The sequence below is a fragment of the Seriola lalandi genome, unplaced genomic scaffold, assembly GCF_002814215.2.
Source record: "Seriola lalandi dorsalis isolate HSWRI2012SDOR001 ecotype SW California unplaced genomic scaffold, Sedor1 jcf7180002055008, whole genome shotgun sequence".
Lineage (NCBI taxonomy): Eukaryota > Metazoa > Chordata > Actinopteri > Carangiformes > Carangidae > Seriola > Seriola lalandi.
Window position 1 is genome coordinate 2,992,500 of NW_019525551.1, and position 26,284 is coordinate 3,018,783.

Below are 26,284 nucleotides of genomic sequence, written 5' to 3' on the forward strand. Positions count from 1 at the left end.
ATCCAGGTAAGGCCAGAGCCAGGTGATCAGTACATGTACCTATGAATCTTAAACACTGAGTCTTTAAACTGACATGACTGTACTGAACCACTGTTGTCACTGAACAAATTAGCTTTTAGCAGTGGTGCTCCCCTCACTGGTGACAGTGGTGGAGTGTGCTGCTGTTGGCTCTGTTGTGATAAACAGTAGCCAGGTTTCCATAGCAGTTTTGCATAGTATAATAGTGATTTTTTATTAATTTATTTAGATTTTTAGAAAAGTCAACAAAACACAATTGCGAATGGACTGTGTTTCCGTTGCAAATAAATATCATTCCAATTAAACGTGTGTATTTTCAGCAGTCTGCTTCTCTGTTGGAACAGGCTCCCTGGGCCACGATACAGCAGTCACCAAAACATGAATGTGTAAAAACTGTTTCCATTTCAATTTTGTGAAACATTTCTTTGTTGAATCGTCTGAAAAACCACCTCATGCAAGGGTATACATTTTCTTGCGGCATTTGAGAGTTTTTTTTTATTTTTTGGGACTTCAGTTGTTTCCATTACTTATTTTTAATTTTGCAATTTCAAATTGCACATTAAGCAGATTATTGGAAAGGTAACTACTGCTGTGCAGGCCTATGCTGGTTTGTACAGAACTGAACATGAATTTGACATGAGTAACAGACGGAAGTGATTCATTAGCTCCACGTCTTATTTGTCTGATGTATAAATGCTGGGTTCACATGTGGCTTGTTAATTTTCTTGGCTCCCATCTTTCCTATTTTCATTCACTGACTGTGTCTGAAATCATTGACTTTTAAACATAGATTTTCTGTCCACTTGATGGACTTGTAAATAGTTCTTTTAAAAAGTCCAGAAAACCACTGTGCTGCAGTGTCAGCTTTGTTGAATAAAGAACCAGTGTGCAAAACACATTCATTTCTTTCTTGTCTTTCTTGTCTTGAGTCAGAGCCAAGGATTAACAGAACTTGCCCACCCTCTTTTTTGTAAAGTTTCTGTTTTATTACATTAGAAAAAGGACGATTTGAACCAGTTTGGCTTCTCGTCGGGCACAAAGGTATCAGAGTTATAGTTTTATAAGGAAAATAAATCAAGTAACAAGTAATGGCTAAATGGTAAATCACACTTGTATAACAGTCATGGGTGCTACATTAGCATTCATTCATCTGTTTATGTTTTGGGTCATACAGAGACGAAGAGAAAGTCGACCAACACTGTGAGCAGTGGCCAGAGCTTCAGCACCAGCTTGTCGCTCTCCCCCTCGCTCTCTCATGACCTCAACACTAACTATGACGACGACGACGAGGAGGAGGAGGAAGGGGAAGAGCCTCATACACAGTTGACGGTGGACCGGGAGAACTCGTTTGAGGATCTGGAGCAGTTTCTGACTCAGCTGGACTTGGCCCCACCCCATGACAGCACAGATGACACTGGCTCAGATTCAGAGCTGACCTGTGATACCTCTATGCTGAAGGAGGGCCACATACAGGAGCTGGAAATGAGGGCGATGAAAGAACATCTGAAGGCCATTGTCAAAGACATTCATATTGCAATCGGTGAGCACGACCACAGAGGATGAATCCTGTTGCTTTTGAGGATGATTTTAAATTAAGTCAAAGTAAAAGTTGTTAAATATTAAAAGAGCATGTTTTTTTTTTTTTTTATATTTCAGATCAACTCCTGTCACTGTGTTTGCTGTCCTTTGAGTGTCTAAACACAGCCAGCTCTAAAGACCTGTGCCTTGCAAGCATAGAGGAAGCCTTCTTCACCCCCCTGTGGAGCGCCCTGGTGGCTCTTTTCAGGTAGTGCAACCTAAATCCTTCATGCCTTAATGTTATCTTAAACTGGCTAAGTGAAACTGGCTGTAAATGAGTTAGACTGAGAGTTTGACTGTATTTTAAACTAGCTTTTCCAATGGATAATTAGAAAATGCTGAAAGTTGTCAGCACAAAGCTTCTGACTATTTCTAATGAACTAGAAAAACATGAAATCATTGTGCAGCAAGTGCCAGATTTAAAATGTGCATTGTTGGTCTAGTTGTATTACTGGCAGGTAACCTTTTGGAGAGTTGCCACACATGTACATTGAATTCAGGAAGTGTTCAGACCCCCTTCACATTTTGTTGCAGTCTTATGATAAAATAATATAATTATTTTTCCCTCATCTATGTACACTCAGTACCCATAATGACAAAGTAAAAACTGAATTTTCGAAATCATGCACTATATACAGTATATAGTGGTTGTTTTTGCCTGCTTTCAGACTAGTATACCATTACAGGCTCTTACTTGGTGGTGTGTTGAACAAACGTTTTCCATCTAAGTCATGGCTTTCACACTTCACAAGCAAAGCAATTTGCTAGTTAAAAAGCCCCCCAAAAAAATCCTAAATCAGTGTGTGCCTGTGTAGGAAGTCAATTTAAAATAAATGATATGCTTTAGAAAATGGTTCTCAATAGACCAAATCAAATGACAGATCATGGATTTGCTCCATATTTTGCTTGACTGTGTGAAAAACAACTGGACCAATACATAAGTGCAAGAAAGTTGAGAATCAGACTATGTGGGTTGTGTTCAAATAAACTCAACCTAATTGTGAGTTAGTGACAGTTGAGTGACAGCACTAACATGTTCACGGTGGACGGGGAAGAGACCACAGGCTGCAGACATTTAGTATTGTTAGTGTTTTATTATTACACTGCAGTGTAAAGCAAGTGTTAGAGGTTTGCATGAATTGTTTCCTAGAAATTCAGTGCGAGTCGATGTCTCTCATTGACCAGCATGTGGCAGTGTTACTTTAAGTATGTCAGCCTCTTCCAGCTTCTATTCCTGTTCTAATTCTCATTGCCATGCCACTGATAATTTTACAGACTATAATTCAGGGATGGGCACTTGAAGAAATTTCCTTGATTGATCATCGGGAAAATTAAAGATCAATTATGGATTCATTATTACATTTTTATATTAAAATATGCCTTTGGCAGAAAATACTAAAGAAAGCCTCTTTTTCCTCAATTAAATCTATTATTAAACTAAATCTTTCTATTATTCCAAGAAGAAATTATAGTCCAACAACAATCCTCTTAAACACGGCAGTTAAAGTTTAATTATTTAACTATTAAACAGAACAAAAAAGATATGCAGTGCTCCTAATGGCAGCGGAGCCCGAGGCTCTGAGCCAAACCCCTTCACAAATAACAAGCCAAAGCTACGGCGCTTATACACGGCATTGCAATGTTTACAATGAGCTTTGTTATTTTTCAGCTCGAAGTGTTCCCCAAACTTGGTCTTGCTCTCTTCGTGTTTACCTGCAGCTGAGTATTCATTTTTCTCAGTTGAAAATTTAAATTGCGCCCCGGCCAGTTGCTGCCACGTAGTGAAATTCATTGCATTGCTTCAAGACACACTACACAACACAGCCTCGTTGATACACACGTTGGATCACATAGATCAACAAAATTCTGAACGATCAATTATCGATCATCTATTAATCATTCCCACCCCTACTATACTTGAGTGAAGAAATAATAATATGATCTTTACTGACTTCTGCTAAATGTACCTCCTCTCACATTATCATGAGAAATATTTCAACACCATTTTTTGTGTTACGCTGCTTCCGGTATTTCCTGCACTCAAAGAAAACCTCTAGGTTTTAGAGTGTTTAGTGTTAAAACTAAATAATGGTAAAGATAGGTGGTTTTGTTCTCTTTCATTTGACAGTGGCCCATCTCCAATCAAAATGATGCCACATTAGGTTATATCAGGGACAAATGACAGACGGTGCCATGAAAAAAAGACTCACATGTATTTATTGTTTTTGTTCTGTGACACACCAACCTCTTAACGAAAATAAAACACATTTATCTTTTCCTTCTTTCTTCAGGCCAGAGATACATTTTAATAAATATTGATAAGGCAGGGCAGACGTGTTTAGAGTGTGACATTTTTCTTCAGGCTGTCCTCAGCTTGAATTAATTCCAAGTAGATAATTTTGATCAGATTTCAAGCAAATTACTGAGTGATTACATTTTTTTTTCCTCATTTTGTCTGGATTTGAAATGTGATGATGTCCTGTTTTCCACGTCACTGCTAAGTCCACTGTTGGCCTGAGAATGACGAGCACTGTTATCAGCTTCTTTTTACCTGCCCTCAGGACAACCTTACACAGTCTTTCCCAGACTTATTCTGTCATGCGTCCTTTCAGGAGCAGAGCAAACTTCACCTTTTGTATTTCTTTCTCAGGAAGGTCAACAGGGAAAGAGAGCAGGCCTTTGAAACGAGTATGAAACTGTACCAGGATGCCTCACCTGGAGTTCTAGGTGTTCCCTCGAAACTGTTCCCCCCAGAACCTGACACACTGCAAGGTTCCTACCCCTACAAGTCTGCTGTTCAAGAGCTTAAGCTTCTTGTTAAAGACTGCTGTCCACAGAAGAAGCTGGAATGTATCGGTGAGTCACACTGTGTTGATTTTATTCTCCCTGACACAAGTGCTGACTTTTAGGACAGAGAGTATTAAATCAGCATGAAGGAGGAAATCCACCCTTTCCTGGTAGAGTATCATTACCTTAGAGTCGGTGCTGACTCTTAAGGACTTAAGGTCTTGAAAAGTTTGAAAAAGAATTGATTTTAGTTTCTCCAAAAAAGCCTGAGAAGGAATTAAAAAGTAAGTGCTAAGTAGGTAATAGTTAGTAATAAAATGTTTTGTATCCATTTGCAAGCTGTCAGGCAACGTTACACACCTGTACACTAAAAGGGGGATTATTTTCCTCAGTCAGGTTTGCCAAAAATCCTTTCTGTAGAAGAAGAATGAGTGCAGAGCTGAAAAAGTTCAATCATATAAACGCAGAGATGCCTGTTGAAAGGGAACCTTAATCACTGGACAACCAAAAGAAGCAAAAAGATATTTGGGCCTGTAGGGAGAGAAGTTACATATGTGCTCATAAAATAAGATATAGAGAAGATAGTAAGTGAAGTATTGAATAGCATTTGCAATGTTAAATTCATTTTCGGTAGATAACTCACTATGTTGTACAACATCTTATTTGCAATATATTTTTCCAGGTTGTTTGTGTTGTAGTCTGTATAGTTTCTGATGATGTGTTGTTAGAATTACATTTATTCGTTTAGTAATAACCACCCCCACTTTTCACCAAGGAGGATCCTTAGTGGAGGTAAGCGGCAGAGACTGAACTCCTCAAAACCTCTAGCCACTGGATCAGCGCTTTGGTTACTGATCCAGTGAATGTCTCAATGAGGGTGAACACTAATCTGGTGGAGATCCTGAACTTACTGTTATCTCTCCAACTCTTCATCTCTTCTTGTTTGAACAGGCCTAATGATGGATCCATGCAATCCTCACTGACGTCTGTGGTATTAACATCAGTAGCAGTGGGTTCTGCCTGGAAGCTCTCTAAATTTGATATGTCAACTGAATCTGTTTTGCCTGCAACATTAATGGGCTCAATGAGCAGCAGATTGTACCAGTTTTGCGTTGCTCAAAAGTAGTGGAGTCTCTCTCAGACAACTTTCAACTTAAACTTGTTGGAATAGACACTTTTCCATCCCCAAACCTTCAGGGCTTTGACTGTGTCTCTGTCTTCCTCAGACTCTTCATCTTGTTTTGGCTCAGTTCAGTGATGTAGCTCTCCAGCCATTCCTTTCGTCACTCAGTCTGTGTCGTGCAGTGTGAGCCAAAACACTCTGTCAAGGATTTCTGCTTCAGTGGGCGGCTCTTTTGTATACAGAGTAATGTTGCACTCCTCTATGTCGGGTTCAGTCAGTTTGACTTGCTCACCTCCGTGTGGACAGTCCTTTCCCTAGTGGAACATGCTTCAACAAACGGTACATTTTGATCTGCAGCCGTATCTATCCAGGGGGTTGGTGCCAGGCTGTGGTGTCTCTGTTGATCATTTTGGGACCATGGTTTGCCCTCCTTTGCGGTGTCCTGATTAATTCCCAGTTGGAGCGGACAACTTTCCTCCAAAAATCCTCTTCAGTGTTGATTTCATCGACTCAAAAGTCAAATATGTACATGCTGTCAGAGCTAACGGTCGGCCTTTTCCCGTCCAAGCACGCAATATCTAGTAGTTTAAATGCTATAACTCAATTTGGGAAGTTCCATCTTGTATTTGTGCTTTCGTGAGTATTCAAAATCAGTTATAGTCCATCATGGATACACTACTGTCTCACTGGATTAAGCTGAATAAGTTTTCTTCTTTGAGTCTAGTTAAGTCATCAAGTTTCACAAGCAAAGAATTCATAGCAGTGTCCTCATTCAGATCATATACCTGTATTTCTGTTGCAGTTTCTCTTACTCTTCTTGACAGCTCTAAAGCCATAGCGAGCGCTTTTTTCACTTTTCCCAAGTTCTGTAACTCTTTCATTCTTTTAACCTTCGTATGGTTTCCCTAGTTGCTAACCATCCTCTGCAACCACTGTTAAACAACAAAATGACACACTTCTAAAGTTCATCGACAACCATGGGTGACGGCTATGTTCAAAAAACTCTGAAGAACAACCCTCTATTTCTGACCCCTTCACAATAAGAGCTTCCCCTTTACCTTCAGAGGACATGTGCGATCATATACAGATAGCCTTTGTTCAACTGAATATAAAGCAGCCAGCATAGAGGTATACTTACACAATACATTTTTAATGATTGAAAGTTAACACTAAGATGTTCTTTTCCTTTGATTGTTAAAGCTCTATATTTTCCTCTTCTCCTGTGTTTTATTTGAAGTGTTGATCCATAAGAAGATATATTTGTAGTTTTAAGAACCAAAAACCATCTCAGTGTAGTTTTACATCTCCTCTCTCAGGCTTCTCTCTGGAGCTCTAGTAACAACAGGTCTGTTTTCTGACTGATCCAATAAAAGTATAGCAGATTTCAGGTAAGAGAGATAAGATATTCCTTGATTAGTCACACTGGGGAAATTTGCAAGGATGATAAACACTCAGAGAAACCAAATCCTGCAATGTTGGATGGTGGGTCCAGGTGGGCGGGGCTTGGGGCATGGCTGAGAGTGGTGACTGCTTTGTTGTGACATCACAAAGTTACTGAAGTTCTGACGGCTGGTTTTAAGGCTCAGTTTCTGAATACAGGCTGTTTGCATTTCTCTGTGGACTGAGGCTTTGATACTTTCACAGTATTAATATAGAACCTGGACCTGCTTTATAATCAAAAAATAGACGAATTAATTGATTAAATCTGGGTTTCTGTAAGTGGTGCTCTTTTCTCTGCTGTGGCTCTCATGGAGCTTTTAGCTGCTTTATATACAACATTTAAAAAATGTTAGCCATCACATCCAGTGCAGCCATTACATGAACCTCCGACTGATGTTTATGTTGTTTATTGCCAAAAATGGAACATTGGTTGGTGTGGGCGTGCAACTCATCCATAACAGCCCAAATCTGATTTTTAATTTGCTAAATTACTTCTAACGATCCTGATTAATCCTTGTCATGCGGAGCCGGTTAATTTAGTAGTTATGTTTTTGATTATGGCGAGACATTCTGCTACATTCCTTAGTCACAGACCATCAGTGCTCTCTGTCTGTATCTGTATATTGTCAGTTTGGTCCAACATGGACGATTATACATGTTGCTTGTGCTATGTTTTGTTCCAGTTAGGACATTACGTGTGATCTGTGCCTGTGCTGAGGATTACAGGTGTCTTCATGAGGTGGACTCTGCACCCAAAACAGCTGCCATGTGAGTATCACTGAACTATTACTGAAACTGAAAGTGCCAACTCGTTAGGGTTTTGGTATAAACAAGAAAGAAAATGTGCAGAACAGTGTAAGTCTATTAAGTTTGTGTGTATTTTTTTTGTTTTTGGTTGAATGCCTCCAGATTCGACCTATTCAAACTTATAGTATAGAAATAAGAGCCCTCTCTTCATTTACTACATGCTTATGATAGGGAGGAAGAGACTACCCCAAAGTCCAGTGAAAGTACACAAACATCATTTAAGGGCTCCCTGCCTTGGTAGCTGCCCTGTCAGGTCTCATCAGTGCTCAGCTACGCCTGGCACAGCATGGGCTGTCCTAGGTCTATTGCCCCCTACAGAGTGCCTCTTCCTGGCCAGGTCTAAAAGTAGGTCGTCCTGTCTGGGTTTGGAACAGACCCAGGTCACAACAACGGAGAGAAGATGAAGGCGATGGAGGTTTGTGGAATCCATGATGATGCACAGAGAATCAGACAAAGGCTCAGTAGGTCAAAACACATATAATGGAGCACATACAGTCCACTATGAACTTAAATTGTTCTGTGTTGACAAAGTTTGAGCGAAACACTGAAAAATAAATGAAGACAGAGGAAGTTTTATGTATCTCCTGATTGTGGCTTCACGGTATCCTCTGTACCACATCAGAGACGGCAGTGAATTAGTCATTATGATCAACCTCATCACTGCCTGGCTTAACCCTCATTTGTAAGTTAGTGGACTGACAGTTGGCATCATTATTGTACAAGCAGAAACTGAGACTCTGTGTGAACACACTAGTAAACAAACTGAGGGCCAAAGTTTTTTTTCCCAAGGTGGGTGGGGAACTTAAGTCTTAGAATAGGAGCATTTACTGGGTTGTTTTGAGAGCCAGTCTTAAGGTTAGTCACTTTTTAATGGGGCTTAAAATAAGCCAACATGAAACTCATCAGATATGTCACCAACAGTTAAAGGGGTTTTAAGTGCCTATACCTGCACAAAGAAAAAAAATCATGCACCAAGTCTTGTTTCTTTTCCAAAGAATTATCTTATATCTCGTCCGTTTTTTTTAGTGTGTTGGACTACTTAATGTTTTTTGAGAATGGCTGAGACTTAGCTCCACTTGCTCCATATCTGTCTCCTTGTATTGGGAGTGTTTGTGAAGTGATCAGGGATGGCGGAGTAGAAGAGTTGACCCGGCACAGCACTTATTTTTGTCCAGAAATGTAGTGACGATGAAGGATTTTTGTGTCCTCCCAGTATGTTCAACTGTAATGCACTGATGGAGTTTGTTTTGATACATGAGCTAAACATGGCCAAACCACATAAGGCATCTGAAACAATTATTTATTTTTTCTTGTTAAGTTTACAGCCCAAGAATGCAATCATGTCAGCCATCTCAGGATATAATCTGTGGTGAAATTCATTGCAGCTTTGCCAAAATAAAAGAAATCTATGAATCAAAGCCAGCCTTTCAAAGGCACAACTGTTTCTCAAAGGCAAACTCTGGCATTACAAGCTCATCACAGATCCATTTTAATTTTACAATGTCATGTTGGAGCCAGTAACCACTGGCAGCTTTAATTCAATAAAACTTTAATTCAGAACTGAACTTAAAATTTAGCTTCTAAATTTAATTCTATGCTCCTCAAAGAGGGTAAAGTTGGATTGTGAAGTTTCCTGTGTCCAATCTGCTAGTGGTCACATTTTGTCAGTCTTCACTGCGGCTCAGCACAGGCCCATATGCGACTGCTTTTCTTAGTCCATCTAAATACAGGTTGGCTCTCTGCATGTCACTCTGACTCTGACTCATACAAAGTGTTTTTGATCAAGGCCCGGCTCAGATTTTGGAGGTGGATTTATAGCTAAACAAGATGTTTTGCTGCAAGACAAGCTCATATTTCAGCAGGAATGATTGTGTTGTATATTTATGTTGTTTTTGTTTTTTTTTAAATATTGCATATTTACTTTTCAGAGTTTCTGCCTGTTTGCTGCCACACCCTTACACTTCAGGTTCTAATTTACAATCTCACAAACACACTTTATTGTCCTCGCTGCCCTCTTCTATTCATCGAGCAGCAGTTTTCATCACTGCTTTGTCTTTAACCAACTGGGAGTTCACTTGTTCTCCTGTGTGCTTCTGTCCATATACCTTTCTTTTTTCTCTTCTATTGTGCAGCTATATTGGCCACAATTTTTCCTCTGTATCCTGTTTAATTAGGAATTATTTTACCCTCTGCCCATATCTGCTGTTTTTTTTTCCTTTTTTATTTTGATCCTCCATTAATTCAGAATGCATGCAAACTCTTAATGTTGCCTAATCTTCTCACTGAAATCAGTATTTAAGCATGTGGGGAGAGTGCATTGTGTCCTTGGAATGCAGAGACACCAGTTTTCGTGTGAGAGGAGCGATGTGTGTTTACAGTAGTGAACTCAGAAGATTATAATTCAGGGTTTGTCTGTGTGTGTGTGTGTGAGGTCCAACTCTCAGTGGTTACATGAGCCTGTCCACACCTTCCACAACCTGCAGAAGGAAAGTATCCAGTTGCATGCGGCCGGGTCAGTCCAGGGCCAGCAACCTACCTTCTCACGCAAACTAGCAAGCAAGCAGTTAGCCCTGCGTGTGAGTCCTGATAAACAAATGGTCACTGTCTGCACACAGGGAGAATGCTATCAGGCTGTCATCATCTCCCAGGCTGCAATTTGTCCTCCCTACAGATCTCGGGGAGAGAAAAAAAGCTTTATCACTCCCATCCCTGAACACGCATCCCATTAAGAGCTACATTTGATTTAGTTTCCATTCAGTCCCCTGGGGAGCACATGCCATCAGACTCTGTAAATGTCACTCTCTATTTTCCCTTATGCTCTATTTATTTACTTGTGTTTTCCTCTTTTACTCAGTCTCACCGCCCTCTTCTTTCTGTTGTCTGACAGCGGTGCAGATGACCTGCTGCCCATCCTGTCCTTTGTGGCTCTGCGGTGCCAGTGTCCTCAGCTGGTGTCTGAATGCGCTGCTCTGGAGGAGTTCATTCATGAAGGGTGAGTCATTATGATGGAAAAAGATGGTGAATGAACGTCTCCTTTTGTTTTCACCAAATAGATGAAAATTTGTCTGAGTAGATGTGAGTAACAATTTTGAAGGAATGTCCACTTTCATGATGCCCCTCCCTGTGTCAAGGAAGAAATTTTGCAAATGGCCTCAAACCTGATGGAATCTCTGCCAGCTTCAATTATTATCACAGTGACTGCTTTGGTTGATTACAGCTTTTCAGGGCAGATCTATATTTGGAAGTTTGAACCTGGAAGTGTATTGTGCTGGTCATCACTAGCCCCTTTTATACAGAGATACAGAGTTCCTTTATGAAGACCCCTCGTTATGTTGTCTTTGCTTGTTTACACTGAACCAAACAAGCCGGGATAACCTCGTCCCCATGTGTAATTTTAGTTAGCCTGGCGGCATTTTGAATCAGCGGCGTGACGTGTAACACTACTGCGTTGGTGTCCTGTCCCACTGCGATTTGGCTCAGTCACTATCTCTGCTGATTTGTTATGTGACAAAGTTCTTGCAATCAATTTGTCAAAATTTCATAATTAATGAAGCATGCAAGAGATGATTTCATAGATAAGTATACACTTATTTAAAATCAGACTTTCACAGATAGGAATCATGCCATACAGCAAAATGCTCCTGTCTGTCATTTTTCATTACTGAAAAAGTCCTGGAAAATTATCTCTGGGAAAGGGTGGGAACCTTGAAAATCTCTATATAGTAAGACATCACAGCTGCAATACTATTGACAGTCCAGTATCCAGTTTTTAATCAGATGACCATATGACGGGCTGACAGGTTCACACAGTCTTAAAATAGTGTTGTATCAAATTCCAAGGTAGCAGCGAAGTAGGACAGCTGGGGAGGGCTGGTGGTCTTGAGTTGAGATCACACTGAGTATCATTGCGTGTGAATTCAGACCACACCCAAAAGATCAACTAACGGCTGTAAAACAGTGGGTTGTAAAAATGGTCAGTTTGGCAGTGGTTGAGGAATGCCAGGATATTTGGGATTTGGTTTTTTCTTCTCTATAAAAACACAAATAAAGTCCCAGTTGACATTTAAGTAGCTCAGTGGGTTGGAAGGCTTCAAGTGAAAGGAGAGGTGGAGGGTGGAATGATTGGTGAGTGGTTTAGTCAGCTGACAGATTTTATGTCTGACTATAGCTCACAAACAAGCCAGTCAATGTATGAGGCCTAAAAAACATTAAGGTAAGATAGGAGTGACATGATAGAAAAAGACACTAAACCTGTAGAGCTCTAATGGTTTTCATTTCATTTTACTTTGACTTTTTGTTCATGTCTTTGCTAACTGCGTTTCAAATAAAAGCACCTTTTGTTTTTTCTCTGCTTCTGAGGTCAGAAGTGAACTGTACGCTAGATCCAAGTGGAGCAGCAAACATTGACATGACATTTTTGACATGAATTGATTTAGTGTTAGTCTTTTTCTGTTCTAGTCTTTTGATAAAAATGTATATTCATTTAATTATTAGTAGAGTTGGGTCATTGGTTTTAGTTTTGACCTACAAACAACACTTTCTGTTACTTCAGTTAAGTATTGGTCAGTGAAATCTTACTCTCATTTGCATTGTACAGTTTTTTTTTTTTTTCTTCTAAGCAATAAGACGTGCGGTTACCATGGTTAAAGTGTTGTCTACTGCAAATTGTCACTCTCAAACCCTTCCTATCTAAACAGTGCAGTTCTCTCTCACTCTGCATTATAACAGTTCCCTTCACATTCCAATGCAGAGCACTGTGATTTATCAGCTCCATTACCTGTTCACTAAAATACAGTCCACTTTTTAAACAAACTGCCTAAACCTAAGATTATTTTATGCAGTAATATTCCTTTGAATATTAGGAAAAGTGGAGCAACATAAATAACCAGGTGGATTTGGTTTAGCAGAGTGAGTTATTGTGATGATTGAATGTTTCAGATAAATATTAACAGAGGCTTCTAAGGATAACAAAGGGCCAACAGGTACTACTCAACAAATAAAAATAAGCACAACCAACAGAGGACTTCCTAACCCAGGGTCGTTTATTCTTTACCTATTTGACCTAACAAAAAAATATAAATCAAAAAAATCATCTTAAAGGGCCAGTGTGTGGGAATTAGGATGATCTATTGGCGGAAATGGAAAATCATTTTCATAAATATGTTTTCATCAGTGTGATATCGCCTGAAGCTAAGAGTTGAAATGTTTTCATTAGCTCAGAATGAGCCCTTCAGATCTACATAGGGAGTGGGTCCTCTTTTATGGAGCCCACCGTGTTGCACTGCAATATTTCTACAGTAGCCCAGAATGGACAAACCAAACACTGGCTCTAGAGAGGACCTTTCACATTTTTACAGTACCTGAAGGCCACTGTAAGTTGTACTGCACACTTGGGAAGGGAGGGGTGAGGGGAGGGGTAATCAGTTGATTGTAGTCTGTAACTTCACTGCTGGATGCCACTAAATCCTACACACTGGTCCTTTAGAAAAAAAAAAAGTTCTGAAATGAACCAGAGGGGGAAAAAATCATGTCACAGAGGGAGTATGGATTACATTAATATACATTACTGTACATATGATATAATGTTCTATTGTCTCTTGTTATCAGCTAACACTCACTCCTCTGTTTCAGCTATTTGATCGGAGAGGAGGGCTACTGTCTGACCTCCATGCAGAGTGCCTTGGCCTATATTGAGTCACTGCACACCGGAGGAACTTACCTTCCTGCGGACAAGCTCATATGAAAAAGGTAAATTTCATTCTGAACATACTAATAAACATTTTTTGGCCTTTGTTTAAAAACAGCTGAGAGCATATGTTGGGAATGTTTCATGTTTCAAGAATATTGCAGTGTTTGATGTCAGCGATTAAACCTCTGGAAAAAAAAGTAAAAAATATTGGTGGTTATCAAAAATGATGTGCCCATATAAAATGTATGCGTCATCCCAGCCCTCAAAACCTCTTCTTCTTTTATGGAGGCATATGTATAAGCCATAAGGTTTTTAACCAAAAAATGAAGTCCTAACATAACCAACAAAGCCAGACTGTTGCAACGAAAAAGACACCATTTATTTTCCCAAACAAATAGGATAGAATGATCATAATCACTAACACAACACAACAACAACAGCAAAAGAAGGAAAGCCACCAGACCATCCCACAAAGGGTCATAGGATCTGGTTTCTTCCCTCTAACGTTAAAAAAAACAAACAAAACAACAACTCTAACCTAACAGAAATAACACCATGAAAATAGGACTACTGGACCCATCAGTCAAAGCAAAAAAAACAACAACATGAAAACAAAGCCCCGAACCTAGCTACCGCAGCAGTGGCTGGCAGATAGAGAGAGTCTGAGCTGGGATAACTGCCGATGCTTTATAGATTTCCTTCCACCAATCGGCCCAGACCAGGTTCACCTGAGTAAAAGGAAACATACAAATCATGACACATTTGGCATATCACCAGCATGGGGGAAAGAATGTAATAGCATAAAAACAAATTGAGTGTTATATACAGTACTGTTGCATTAATAACTTAATATCTCAATGAACAGCACTTGAGACGACTCCAAATGTTCTTTTTGTCTGGAGTCATTTTGCCATAACCGCTCCATCAGATGTTGGTTTAGCGTTGCTCACTTGCCTCCAAGCTGCCAAAAAAATCTATTATTGCAGCTTTAAGACTTTGTGTACTTTCCATGGAAGGATTAAGTGATTCGGTGATTCAAACCATTCTGAGTAAAAACTCTAGAGACTGTTGTGTGTTAAAATCCCAGTAGATCAGCAGTTTCAGAAATACTTGAACCAGCCCGTCTGACACCAACATTCACGCCACATTCAAAGTCACTGAGTCACATTTTTTCCCTGTTTCTGATGTTTGATGTGAACATGAACTGAAGTTCCTGACCTTTATCTGCAGGATTGTATGCACTGCACTGCTGTCACACGATTGGCTGATTGGATAATTGCATCAATAAGCATGCGTACAGGTGTTCCTAATAAAATGCTCAGTGAGGGGAAATAATGTCCATGTCTTAATGACTCATGTCATAACAACTGTTCATGATCCACTCATGGAAAGGGAGAGGGAGGCATTAACAGCACATATTTAAAATGGACCTGATGTCTCAACTCGTTTGGGTAAGCATTTTTGCCTACAGTGATAAAGGTGTTTAATAAAACAACATGTCTGTGCAAAGATCACAAGCTGAAAACACCCAATCCCTGAAATATAAATGTAATATCAACTGATGTTAGTTTTGTCCAGAAAACATCAACCAACGAAACACAAGCCCATGACCAGCAGAGGCTGGCTGCTGTGATGTGATGTTGTTTTCTGCGAAATGTTGGTTAATATGATAAAGAGCAGAATATTGGTGTATGGGGGATCCTTGAATATGATCTGGAAACCCTCAACTTCCAACTGTGTCATGAATAATTGACCAGCTGCAACCCGACAGCAGTGGAGTTGGTGATGAGGAGTGGTGAATCTGAAATAGTAAATATTTATAGTTTAAATGTTTCAAAGATCACAGCATTGAAAACAGTGATATTATATTATTATTACATCAGGCCCTATATTATATATTTCAGGGATTAGGTGTTTTTGGCTTGGGATCATTGCTCAGACGTCTTTATCAGATTTATATTGAGTTAAAAAAATGTGAAATATTAGTTTAAAATCAGATAAAAGTTTTGTCAATACCAAATTCGAAACAGCAGAGGCTGCTGCACACACAGTGCGATAACACACATGCATGTATGTATGTATGTATGCACGCATACACACACACACACACACACACGCGCACACACACCTTGATGTAGTCAGTGTGCATGCAGCAGTTTAAACTGACCAACATGGTGACAGACCCATGGTGTGAGAACATTCATTTAAAAGTCAGTGTTTCATTTAAACAGACTGAACAGTGATGGCTGTAGCTGCTAATGTTCTGAGCACCAAGCTGGTGTTATAAACTGTCGCTACGTTAGCCTAAACAAGCTAACGTTAGCCTTTGGAACGTTGTGGGTGGAGTGTCGTTACAACCGATGTCAGCTGTCACAGTTCACAAACAACAACGGTAACGTTTCAGGACATGAACATGTTGACGACATGTTGATGTGAAGTGAACAACTGAAACTCTCTCAGCCTGAACTCAGTGAACAGATCTGATGTCTGTCTCTGAGCTGCTCAGAGAAGTTTGAGGCGTTTCCTCCTGTGGCTTCGTTTCTTCAATGGCTTCTCATTGTCTATAACTTGTACTTGATGATCTTCGTCAAATACAAAATATCTCCATACACCAGTGATGGTGTGTTTTTTTTTTTTAATGTTGCTGCACCTTCACTTGCTCCTGTCATTCCACGTGTTGTTGTTATAGTTTACTGTACCTGCCTCCTTCTCTCAGAGTTTGATGTCAGACTAGAACACTTGTAGTGTTATTATACTGCTCGTCAGTGCTGGAAAAATCACATCTACAGCACCTTCGATACCTACTGTACTGCAGAAGAGCAAGTACTGTCACATTTTCAGAATTTTGGCATTGACCTGGTTTTGAAGTATCAGTTCTTGTGACATCCCTATTATATACAAATGTGCATAATGAGGAGAAAACAGACACATACACATCTATTTAATTTGGCACCTGACAAAAAATGTCCTCCCAAAGATAAAACCAAACCTGTGGAGGCGAGTAAATAAACACACTCTTGGTTTAGACTGGTCGGCTCCTCTGACCTGATGACCCGTGTCTCAGTCTCCTCAGTGTTCGGTGGATCTGATCTTTGGGACAGACTGAACTGTGAAGCAGAGGCCACTGGCAGTTTTGCCAGCAGTTATGAGGAGAGATGGAGGGGTGGGGGGAGGGTGAGGGTTGAATGAAGCAGACTCAGACTGATGCATTACACTGCAGGGTGAGTGTGTTGCTGAATGTCTTGTCGGGTGCCCAAGGTGATGTTTCCACACTGCTACTCGGCAGGACGGGGCGTGATGACACTACACAATATAAAATGTGACATCCTCAACCGGCACTCCCCAAAACTCCCAGTGACACAATGATTCCACAACTGCCAAATATTTAACTTTGCAGACCGCTGTGCACCACAGAGCTGTCGCTTATCTGCTGGGTTGCTGGGTTGAGCTGTGGGAGCATTTAGAGTTTAGTATTTAATACTGGAGGAACAGATTAGGTATTAAATGTCTGGTTTATATAATATATATATACAGTTCTCACATTATGACTTTACACATCTTCTCTTATGCAACAGATTTTATCACATTCATACCAATAAAGCGCATAATAATAATAATAATAATACTAATAATAGCAGTCATTTGCAGTTGCTTCTAGCAAAAGCTTTAGAAATCCAGGGTCAAAAACAAGCCCTAATTTAGATTCTGTTCATTCTTATTTAGTAACCAGAGGCCTGTCCTACCAAGCAAGTTCAACAAACCCAGAATATCTTTTTGTTATCCAGCTTCAGTAAACCTAACGCCAGCCAATCTGGATAACCTTATCACAAAGCTAGTTATCAACTGACTCAGTTAACTCCAGCTCTGAGCACGTTCATGTTAAAGACAGCAGAGTTGTTACCAGCAACACCATCGTTTTTAAAAGACAAGCCTGGAATTTCTATATTTATTTACTTGCAAGTATATAATACAATAATATACAGCGTGCGTGTGTGCGTGCACGTGTGTGTGCTCATGCTCCCTGGAGTGACGTGTCTCTCCTCTTAGTCCGAACAGAAAGACACACCCGTCTGGCAGTGTGAAAGGCCACACTCAAAATCAAATGCCTTTTTTTTGCGGTTTTACCCACATTTAAACGCACAGTCTTTAACTTCTGCCTCGAGGAGTCTCTCAAAACAATAACAAAAGGCGACGTTGAGTGATGTCATGAAATACTGTAGGATCATTGGGAGTTGTATTACCATAAGCGCCTCCCGGTTTGGATTCCTTCAGTGTCCGTGGTTGAGGAAATCAAACAGATCCGTTGATTCTAACCATTATAAACACTGAATAAAGCAGTTTGACATTTAACAGCGACGCTGTGCGGAGGACAGAGACTCAGGGAAGAGCTGGAGCTGAGATTGATGCTGACCTTTGTTCTGAATATTTCTCTGATAACTTATGAAGCAGATGTTCAGCAGGTTTTTACCAGCAGCTGAATTATCCACAGAGGTGTCCTCCTCTCCATAACAAACACACCAGGGGATTCAAACCAGTAGAAACAGCTTGTTTTTCTGATAACTTCAGATCCAGACGTCAGACGACTAAAATCCTTCATCTGCTTCAAAATCAAGAGCTGAAAACCACCAAGGTGTAAAAAGTGTATGTGGCTTAAAACTAGACAAAAGTTGCCATGATCACAGATTTTTCTGGTTTGAGAATATGCAGAAACATTTGGGTTAATGTAAGAACACAACTCAACAAAACAAAACATAGGTCTAGTCAGTTTTAGACATTTTAAGGTGGAGAAGTTGCACATTATAACTTAAAGAAACCTGCTTTTACATACTCATTTTGGTATAGAAACGGCATCACAATACAGGATCAGATGCTAACGTCTTGCTGCCTGACACCACAGGACACCTTCAGAGGTCTAGTGGAGTTCCTGCCTCAACGGGTCAGAGCTGTTTTGGGGGCACAAGGGGGATGATATTAGGCAGGTGAAGGTGGATGTCATGCTCCTGGAGAAACCCACTGCAGCACCAAATGTGGATCAATCCACAGCTGAAAATAGTCCCAAACAAATACAGTATTTCCTCCTGTTAGAGTGATGTTGACCGGCAGTTTTAGGAAAGCACTGAGCCCTTTTTACTACTACACATATATGTAACAGGCAGGGAGAGCAGACAACAGTCAGACACTGAATAGCACATTGTTAGTCTGGGTCTTTTTCATGGGATTCATTGACAGCCTCAGACTTCAACAAAAGGCCGAATGCAACTAACTGAACCCTGTCTGTTTTACCTTTTTAAGACATTGCCAGCACAATAAGTCTGTCATTTTTGTGTTGTAGGTTGCTGCCAACCCTCCCTTCCTGTTCATCCCACATTCCCTGCTGGGCTACACAGAGGCAACAGCTAAACCTGCAGCTCCCTGCAAGTTGTGCAGATGCATTATAATCTTGTACAAACGCAATGCTCGGTTGACAAGAGAGGACGAAACCAGACTCTGGCACTGGATGGTTTAAAGGGATTACTGTATTTGGCTAAGATTGGACATGTCTTAGGGAACCTTAGGAACTGATGCCACTGACTATATGACTGCTTACAAAGGAAAAATGGTTTACAAATGTATTCCTTCATTCAGGAAAGAGGTCAGATGTGTGGGAACTGAGGTAAAAAAAAAAAAAAAACACACTACTGAAGTTGTGTCGAGAGTGTGAATCAGCCAACTAAGTGTGCTAAAGCCCCAGTTGGATGGGATTAATATTACGAGAGGGGGGGGGGATATTCCCTGTGGTCCCTGGTCATTTAACTAATTGTTCTGGACAGGAGTTCAAACTTTACGTGGTCTGTGACAGAATTGGACATTCTACAGGACAGTGGTGTAACCATTTACATTTAGGACTTGGAGTGTAGCTCTAATCTGGTGTTTGTACTTTTACCTGAAGTTTGTCTCCCAGTACATGGGACTGTATGTGAGGTCGTTATGTTAAATACTAGGGGCATAGGATATAATATCAGTGACGACAGGTTGCACCGGCCAAATAAGGATACTGGTACTTACCTGTAGGAGACATTACAACAGCCCATTTGATGAATGGCCTGATGGCTTTAATTGATTTTCCTTTTCATTGTGGTTCCCTAATAGGCCTGTGTGTCGGTATCAACTTGTTTCTGTCAGATTGGAAAAAACATTTTCAGCCTCCTCTATTTTCACACGAAAGCTGAATTTCACACTGAGCTGGTAGGAAGCGGGAGAAGAGAAGAAAATCTTCCCACGGAAAAACAAGGTCCAATTTAAAATACGAGTATGTCACTCTGCAGTTCAACTACAGGAGGACAGTAGGTAAATGTGGCTGTAATTATTAGTGGAGTGGGATGAAAAATTAAACACTCCATGTCATCAAAATCACTGACCAGGGCAGGTAATACTAAAATCAGACCACCACCACCCCCTCCCCCTAGAGAAATACTTTCCAACTGGGGCCTTGTTTTAGGAAGTCTTTTGTAAAACAAGAATGTCTCCGAATGATGCTGCATCAAAAATGCTTTAATCCATGTAACTTGTGGCTGTTTCTTTATTTTATGTGTGCATGTGTTTGTTCGTGTGTTTTTAAGACTGGTGGCTTATTTCATCCACAGAATTTCAAGTATAAATCTATGCACTTTGGGTGTTGAGGTGCTCAGGGGTCAGCCTACACTGGATGCTGGTTTTGAGCTCAGACAGTAGATCTATTTGTCGACAGACTTGTCAGTGGGACAGAGAGTGGTGGTCATAGATGCCGTGTAAGGAGGACAATGAGCCACTGGAGGAGCACAGGGATAACTGCTCCTGTGTTTGCATGTAACAGCATGTTTTTAACATCTAAGTTGGGTACACAGGAATATGGTTAGGTAGTAATACTGTTGCACTTTGTTAGCTTGCTCCACTTTGTGTGTGTGTGTGTGTGTGCGTGTGTGTGTTTGTGTTGCCTGTACGACAGGTTCCAAGCCAAGCCACAGTTTCTGCAGGCACATGTGACCATCATCTGGCCATTTGGATTTATGATGTTGTTTTCAGTATACAACAGTGAAGGAATTTGTTTTTCCTTTCTTGTATGTTTAAAGGTGAAAGCTAAAAGCTAAACTTGTTTTCACAGCCTATTTTCCAATGCGTTCTTTAATGTCTGCAGAGACACAATCACAGGATGAGAACAGAAAAAACAACTTGTATATGTGGAGATGAATTATCCGCTGGTAGATCTTGAGCAGTTGTGGAAATATTAGACAGATGGTATTAAAGGGATCGTTTTACGTTGATAAATGGAAAGAGTTAATTTCTCTCTTTTTTCTTTGAGTCCTTCAAGCTGTCTGGTTTTAAATACGTGCAGACACCAGAGTGAGTGTTAAACTGAAAGGGTCTCGTGTTATTGCATTTTTTTTAATCTGCAAATCATCTTAACTTGAGTGACCATTCTCTGAAGCGTGATGTTTTTTTTTGTTTGTTTGTTTGTTTTCTTTTAAGTCTTTAGTGTGCATTCAGCCCTTCCAGGCAGCCATTAGTTTCCATTCATTTTACCAAGACTTACAAATCAGTTATAGAAACTGTTGTGGTGCATTTATGTGCTTGTATTAAACTCTGACAACTGAGACTTGCTGCAAGTTAACAATAATAATGTGTTTGTAGACCAAAGGGGTTATGATCATGATCAACACAGATGGATGGCAGTGATTATGACATTATGGGCTAAAGGGGCTAAAATATGCAAAAACATTGTTTGGTTTGTGTTTTGTAGACGCATCTTTCACAGACTTGCCTCCAATATTGGTTCTTAATTAACTTAGACTGAAAAACTGTAGCTATGAATTGTCATTTTATTTTGTTTGCTTGCTTGAATTTAATGAATTAAATTTCATTTTTTTTTTATTTTGTATGGGTCCAAAAGATGTGAAGTGTCTGAACTGTTTTGGATTTGTTGATATTACTTATGTATTTTACAACATTAACACCAAAAACAGATTTATCTATGTCTATGTAATAAATGTTTATGTAATTATAATAAAAATGGCAGGATGCTGTGATATTTTGCAAAGTGGATCAAGCCACTATATTCATGTAAATGATTTATTGTACAATTTGTAATAATATGAATGTTATTTCATTATTAAACTTATTTACTGTGAAAGCTTGGGAATGTAAGATGTGGGAATGTGAGATCTTGAAGTGTGTGTTTGAGAGATGAGTCAATAAAGAGAACAGAGAAATGTTCAAATCATTCGATGTGATCGTCTGACTTGACATCTGATTCAGCCTGGGGCCTCCGGGCCCACCGGGCCCTGCTAAAGCCTGAATCCCTTGTCTCAAAGGGCTGGTTACCGACAACCAATCACATCCAACACATCCAGAGTAACATTTAACAAGATGAGATGGCATTATTTATTATATAAATAGATGTGTGGGTCTCTTAAATAACGAAAGAATTACATTCTTTACTTTGATAACTACTAAGGAACAAAGCCAACAGCTTCAGACACCCTCAGGAGGAACAGACAGAAAATGAACTTGTTTACAATCATACAGAGAGAGAAAAGAATCAATGTGGGACTTTTCCACTAAATCTACAGCAGACACAAAGAATCACAAAGAAAGAAAGGGAAACACGGTCCCTGCCTCATGACACCCAGTTCTAACTGATGTGACATGTTTTTCTTAGTTTTTCCTCTGTGGCTGTCGGTGGTTAGGGTGTCTGTGTGAGGATGATGCCTGGGTGATGCAGGAGGTTGTGATGGGCACATGGCTGAATAGCAGCAGAGGCCTGAGAACTTGAAGAAAAAACAACATGCCACTTTGAATCAGTCAGAACTCCACCAGCAGCCACCACTGCACCACTCAGCATGTCAGCCTCCTCGTGCTCGCTTTCCCCTCACTCTTTCTCTCCACTTACCTTGTTAACCACATACCAACAAGTAAACCAACCATTGCCTCCTGACTCAGGTTTAAATAGACAACACACCTTGCAACAGTGCAGTTTCACTTTTAGCTGCACATTTAGTAACAGCTATCTTAAACCATCATGGTTACATACAGTATTTAGCCTTAACTTCTGATCCCTAACATAACCTCACATCTTATGTCTGTTAATGTTCTACATAGTGCTAATATCCAGCAGGTGAAACAGCAGTTACAGTGGTAAAAGGTTAAAGAAATGGTTAAATGTTTTAACATCCCTTGATACACTAGCATCAGTATGCTAATGAAGCTAAAGCCAGAGACAGTTAGCATAGCATTAAAGCTGGAAGCAGGGGGAAACAGCTAGCCTGGCTCACTTCAAACGTGATTTGTCTAAAGCTCACTAATTAACACATTATACTGAATCTTGTTTGTTTGCCAGTCATCACCATTCAATTTTTGTACACATCAAACAAATGACATTTTAAGTGTTAATCAGTGAGGGCAGTTGATTATTTTTTCCTTTTGGAGCCAGGCTAGCTGTTTCCCCATTTGTAGCCTTAATGCTAATCCAAGCTAACTGTCTGCTGACTTTGTGATTATGATTAAAGAACAATCACTTTGGAGCTTAGCAGTCTTTCTGTTTATTTACCTATGCAGTCTTCATATTCAATATGGTCTGTATGGCCTTTCTCAGTTTCCATAGTTTTCAAGATTGGTCTTCAACCAGGAAGTTTCAGAATATCAATTAGATGATTGAATCCATTACATGTTGAGTGTGAAGCATGAATGTACAATTTACTGGAAAAGTCAGAGAACAATTCATAAACACATCTTTGTCTAAAATGAGGAAGAATCCAACCGCAGAGGTCAGCTTCATAACAAGATGAGACTCTAAGAAGAAGATATTTCACATGTACTGTAGTAAAGATCCCACACATAAAGTCTTATATTGCTTGCCTGCTTTCTACATTCAGGAGACACAGTGCAACACAGTGTAGTATGCACAGGATCACATGCATGTGCACTGTCTACCTGCTGTTTTTTTGTCTGTTTTGGAGCATTTAAATGACTTTAACTCCATGTTAACACCCAACATAAATATCACTGACAACTCAAAATGTGCACTTACAGGAGAGGGAACAAAATTATCTGGCCTGGTAGAAATGTAGAACGAATGCTCCAAACATGGCTGCTGTGGTAAACTGTTCTCCCACCCTGTTGTCACACTTTGGCCTTAAACCGCCCCCACAAAACCACATTTTGAACCAATTAGCTTGTAATTGAGTTACTCTGTGTGACATGCTGGCACATGTCTGTGTTTACAAGTGTGTTTTGCTGCAGTGTCAGTGATGGTGTGATGGATGGGACACACCCTGTCGGAGATAGCGTGACTCTGAGCTTCCCTGACCTCAGAGCTGGCTGCTGATATGACACAAGCCTCTGGAGTGTTTAAGCCTTTATTAATCGTTTCCATAGCAACAAGCATGAAGGCAGCTGTTATTAAGTGGATGCAGTATTTATGGGCCGATCATCCTTCTGTCCCTTTTTCTCACAATGCCATGACCCCTAGTGACACACCAGGCCAGGGAAAGAAGATATCTCACTAGGGACCACACACACACACACACACGCACGCACGCATACACACAATTGCAGTCTCTTGCCGTCATAGCTGCCTGGCCTCTCTGATGAACCTACTGTCTGTCAGCTTGTCAGACTGCATCTTTGTGGTGTTGCCTGGCAATAGTGATGGTGTATTCGTTTTTCAGAAGCTGAAAACTTCACTGCTGCTTTGGTGAGTTCTCGCTGCTCTCTCACGGAAAGGCAAAGCACCAAGCCCATGGCTTGTTTTTCCATCTGGCTCAAAATTTGAATCCCTCTCATCTCAGCCGCTCCAGTTCTTAATCAAAAGCAGAGGAGTAATTTGGCATCAGTCTGTCAACTATTGCACTGTTCTTCTACCCTCATTGCCGTTGTCTCCGTGTTCTGACTGTAATCTGTTGTATCATCAGGTACAGGGCAGATGTCAACAGATGTCTCCATCCCTTTTCATCAACCTAGTATTTAATCACTTTATCAAAATATGTGTATTCACTTTGAGCTAAGTTTGTGCAATTACCCTAATTACCCTAGGCTTACTGATCATCATCCAAGAAGAATTGTAGTCTTCTGGTGGTTTCACGATGACGTTATGTGAGCAGTTCGTTTTTTTTGGTCCTAGACTTGTAGACTAAACCTTCAAATGCATCTTCTCATCTTATCTACATGCCCTGTGACGCTGTAGGCGCAGCTGTGTTTTCAGCTAAACATTAGCACCATGCTAACATGCAGATGTTAATAGTTACCACATTCACCATCTCAATTTTGTGGAAGAGCATGCTAACGATTAAGTACGCAGAGTGAAGCTGAGGCTGATGGGCACTTTGGTCATGAACCAAAGTACTGGGCAACTTCAATTTTGAACTGGTGATGGTGGTAGAAAAAAAAGTCATTAAAGTGACGACACTTGATCCTGAAGGCATCATCAATAGTTGCCGAGACATTTTATTCAAAATCATAAATATCAACCTCATGGTGACGCTAGAGGAACAGTCAGGGGATCACCACGATCAGTATGATACATCCTCAGTCAACCATGAATGTTGGCACCAAATTTTGTGTCAATCCATCTAGAGATGTTTCACTGGATACATGAACATTTTCACTTGCTGTCAATGCTACAGGAAAGGTGCAGGGAACATCAAAGTCACTGTGATTTATCCCTGGATATCTGAAACAAATTTTTATGACAAATCATTGAAACATTTCATTATAAACCAAAAAGGTCAACCTCATCGTGGCGCTAGAAGAAATGTCATGGATCAACAAAGTTCATGCACTTGCTGAGATATTTCAATGTGGACCAAAGTGGCGAAGTACGACGGAATATTAGGGCCAGATTGAGGGGAAAAAAATCTTAAATTTCAAGAAAAAAAGTCCTAGTATAATGAGAATAAAGTGATAATTTTAGGTTGCGTGTTGTTTTAGAGGGGAAATATAAGAAGCTTTAAACTGAGGAACATGAAGCATCCTGTGAAGTTCTACTTTAGGTTTCACAAATAAGGAGAAAAGTCTTCTTTTGGCTCATCAGCATCATCATCATCATCATCATCATCATCAGGACATTAAAAAGATTGTGAAGAAACTGATACTATTGTACAGACAAGCAGCAGCTGCCAGAAGCAGCTCAGGCTGACACTGTCTGTCCTTTCACCTGTTTGACTGGTTTTTGTAATATTCCTAAAAAATGATGGGTTGTTTCCTCTGAAATTTTACATTTTTAATTCTTGTAATATTATGACTTTATTCTTGAAATTTCAGATTTCTTTTTTTCCTCTATGTGGCCCTAATACTCTGTTGTAGTGGACAGACAGACCAACTGATATTGCCACCTCTACAGCCATGCTGTTAATGTGGCTAACAGTTTCCTCCTGTTCCAACATCAAAGCCAATATTTCACCCAATTTTCTCTCATTCATTGAACCTGTTGACCGGCGTTTCCTCTCTGACCAGTCCTCAGTCTGTTGAGCCTCCTTTAGAAGACAGCGGCCCCTCGTTCCCTTTTAAACAAAAGCCAGTTTTCTTTTCTTATTAGAATGAGATGACTCATCATCAGAGGGTGAACATGGCCGTTTGTGTGGGCGTGTTTGACCGTTTCCGTCCTTTTCAGGCGGGGAGAGAGAGGGAGGGAGGAGGAGATGAAGAGAAAGAGAAAGTGGGGCCCAGTTGGTTCTCCCTTGTGGTTTAATCATAATTTGGCCTAATTGAGCTGTCAGCCGTTCAAAACAAAAACTATGACTGATTTCCCCCAACCCCCCAACAAAACTACTACGACTCTCGCTCTCCCCACTCTGCTTTTATTGTCCAATCCCGGTTATTCTTGTCAACCA

At 40.2% G+C, this 26,284-nt stretch overlaps 1 protein-coding gene across 1 annotated transcript in view; it reads left to right on the forward strand.

Annotated features, from left to right (window-relative positions):
* vps9d1 (VPS9 domain containing 1) overlaps positions 1-21,678 on the forward strand; it is a 36,350-nt gene extending 14,672 nt beyond the window's left edge. Inside the window, exons 11-17 of the mRNA XM_023397440.2 lie at positions 1,193-1,558; positions 1,675-1,804; positions 4,247-4,452; positions 7,630-7,714; positions 10,641-10,745; positions 13,385-13,501; positions 18,775-21,678. Coding sequence (XP_023253208.1) covers positions 1,193-1,558; positions 1,675-1,804; positions 4,247-4,452; positions 7,630-7,714; positions 10,641-10,745; positions 13,385-13,496 — 1,004 coding nt within the window. The 3' untranslated portion in view covers positions 13,497-13,501; positions 18,775-21,678. The remainder of the gene's footprint in view (positions 1-1,192; positions 1,559-1,674; positions 1,805-4,246; positions 4,453-7,629; positions 7,715-10,640; positions 10,746-13,384; positions 13,502-18,774) is intronic.
* Positions 21,679-26,284: the final 4,606 nt, after the last annotated feature.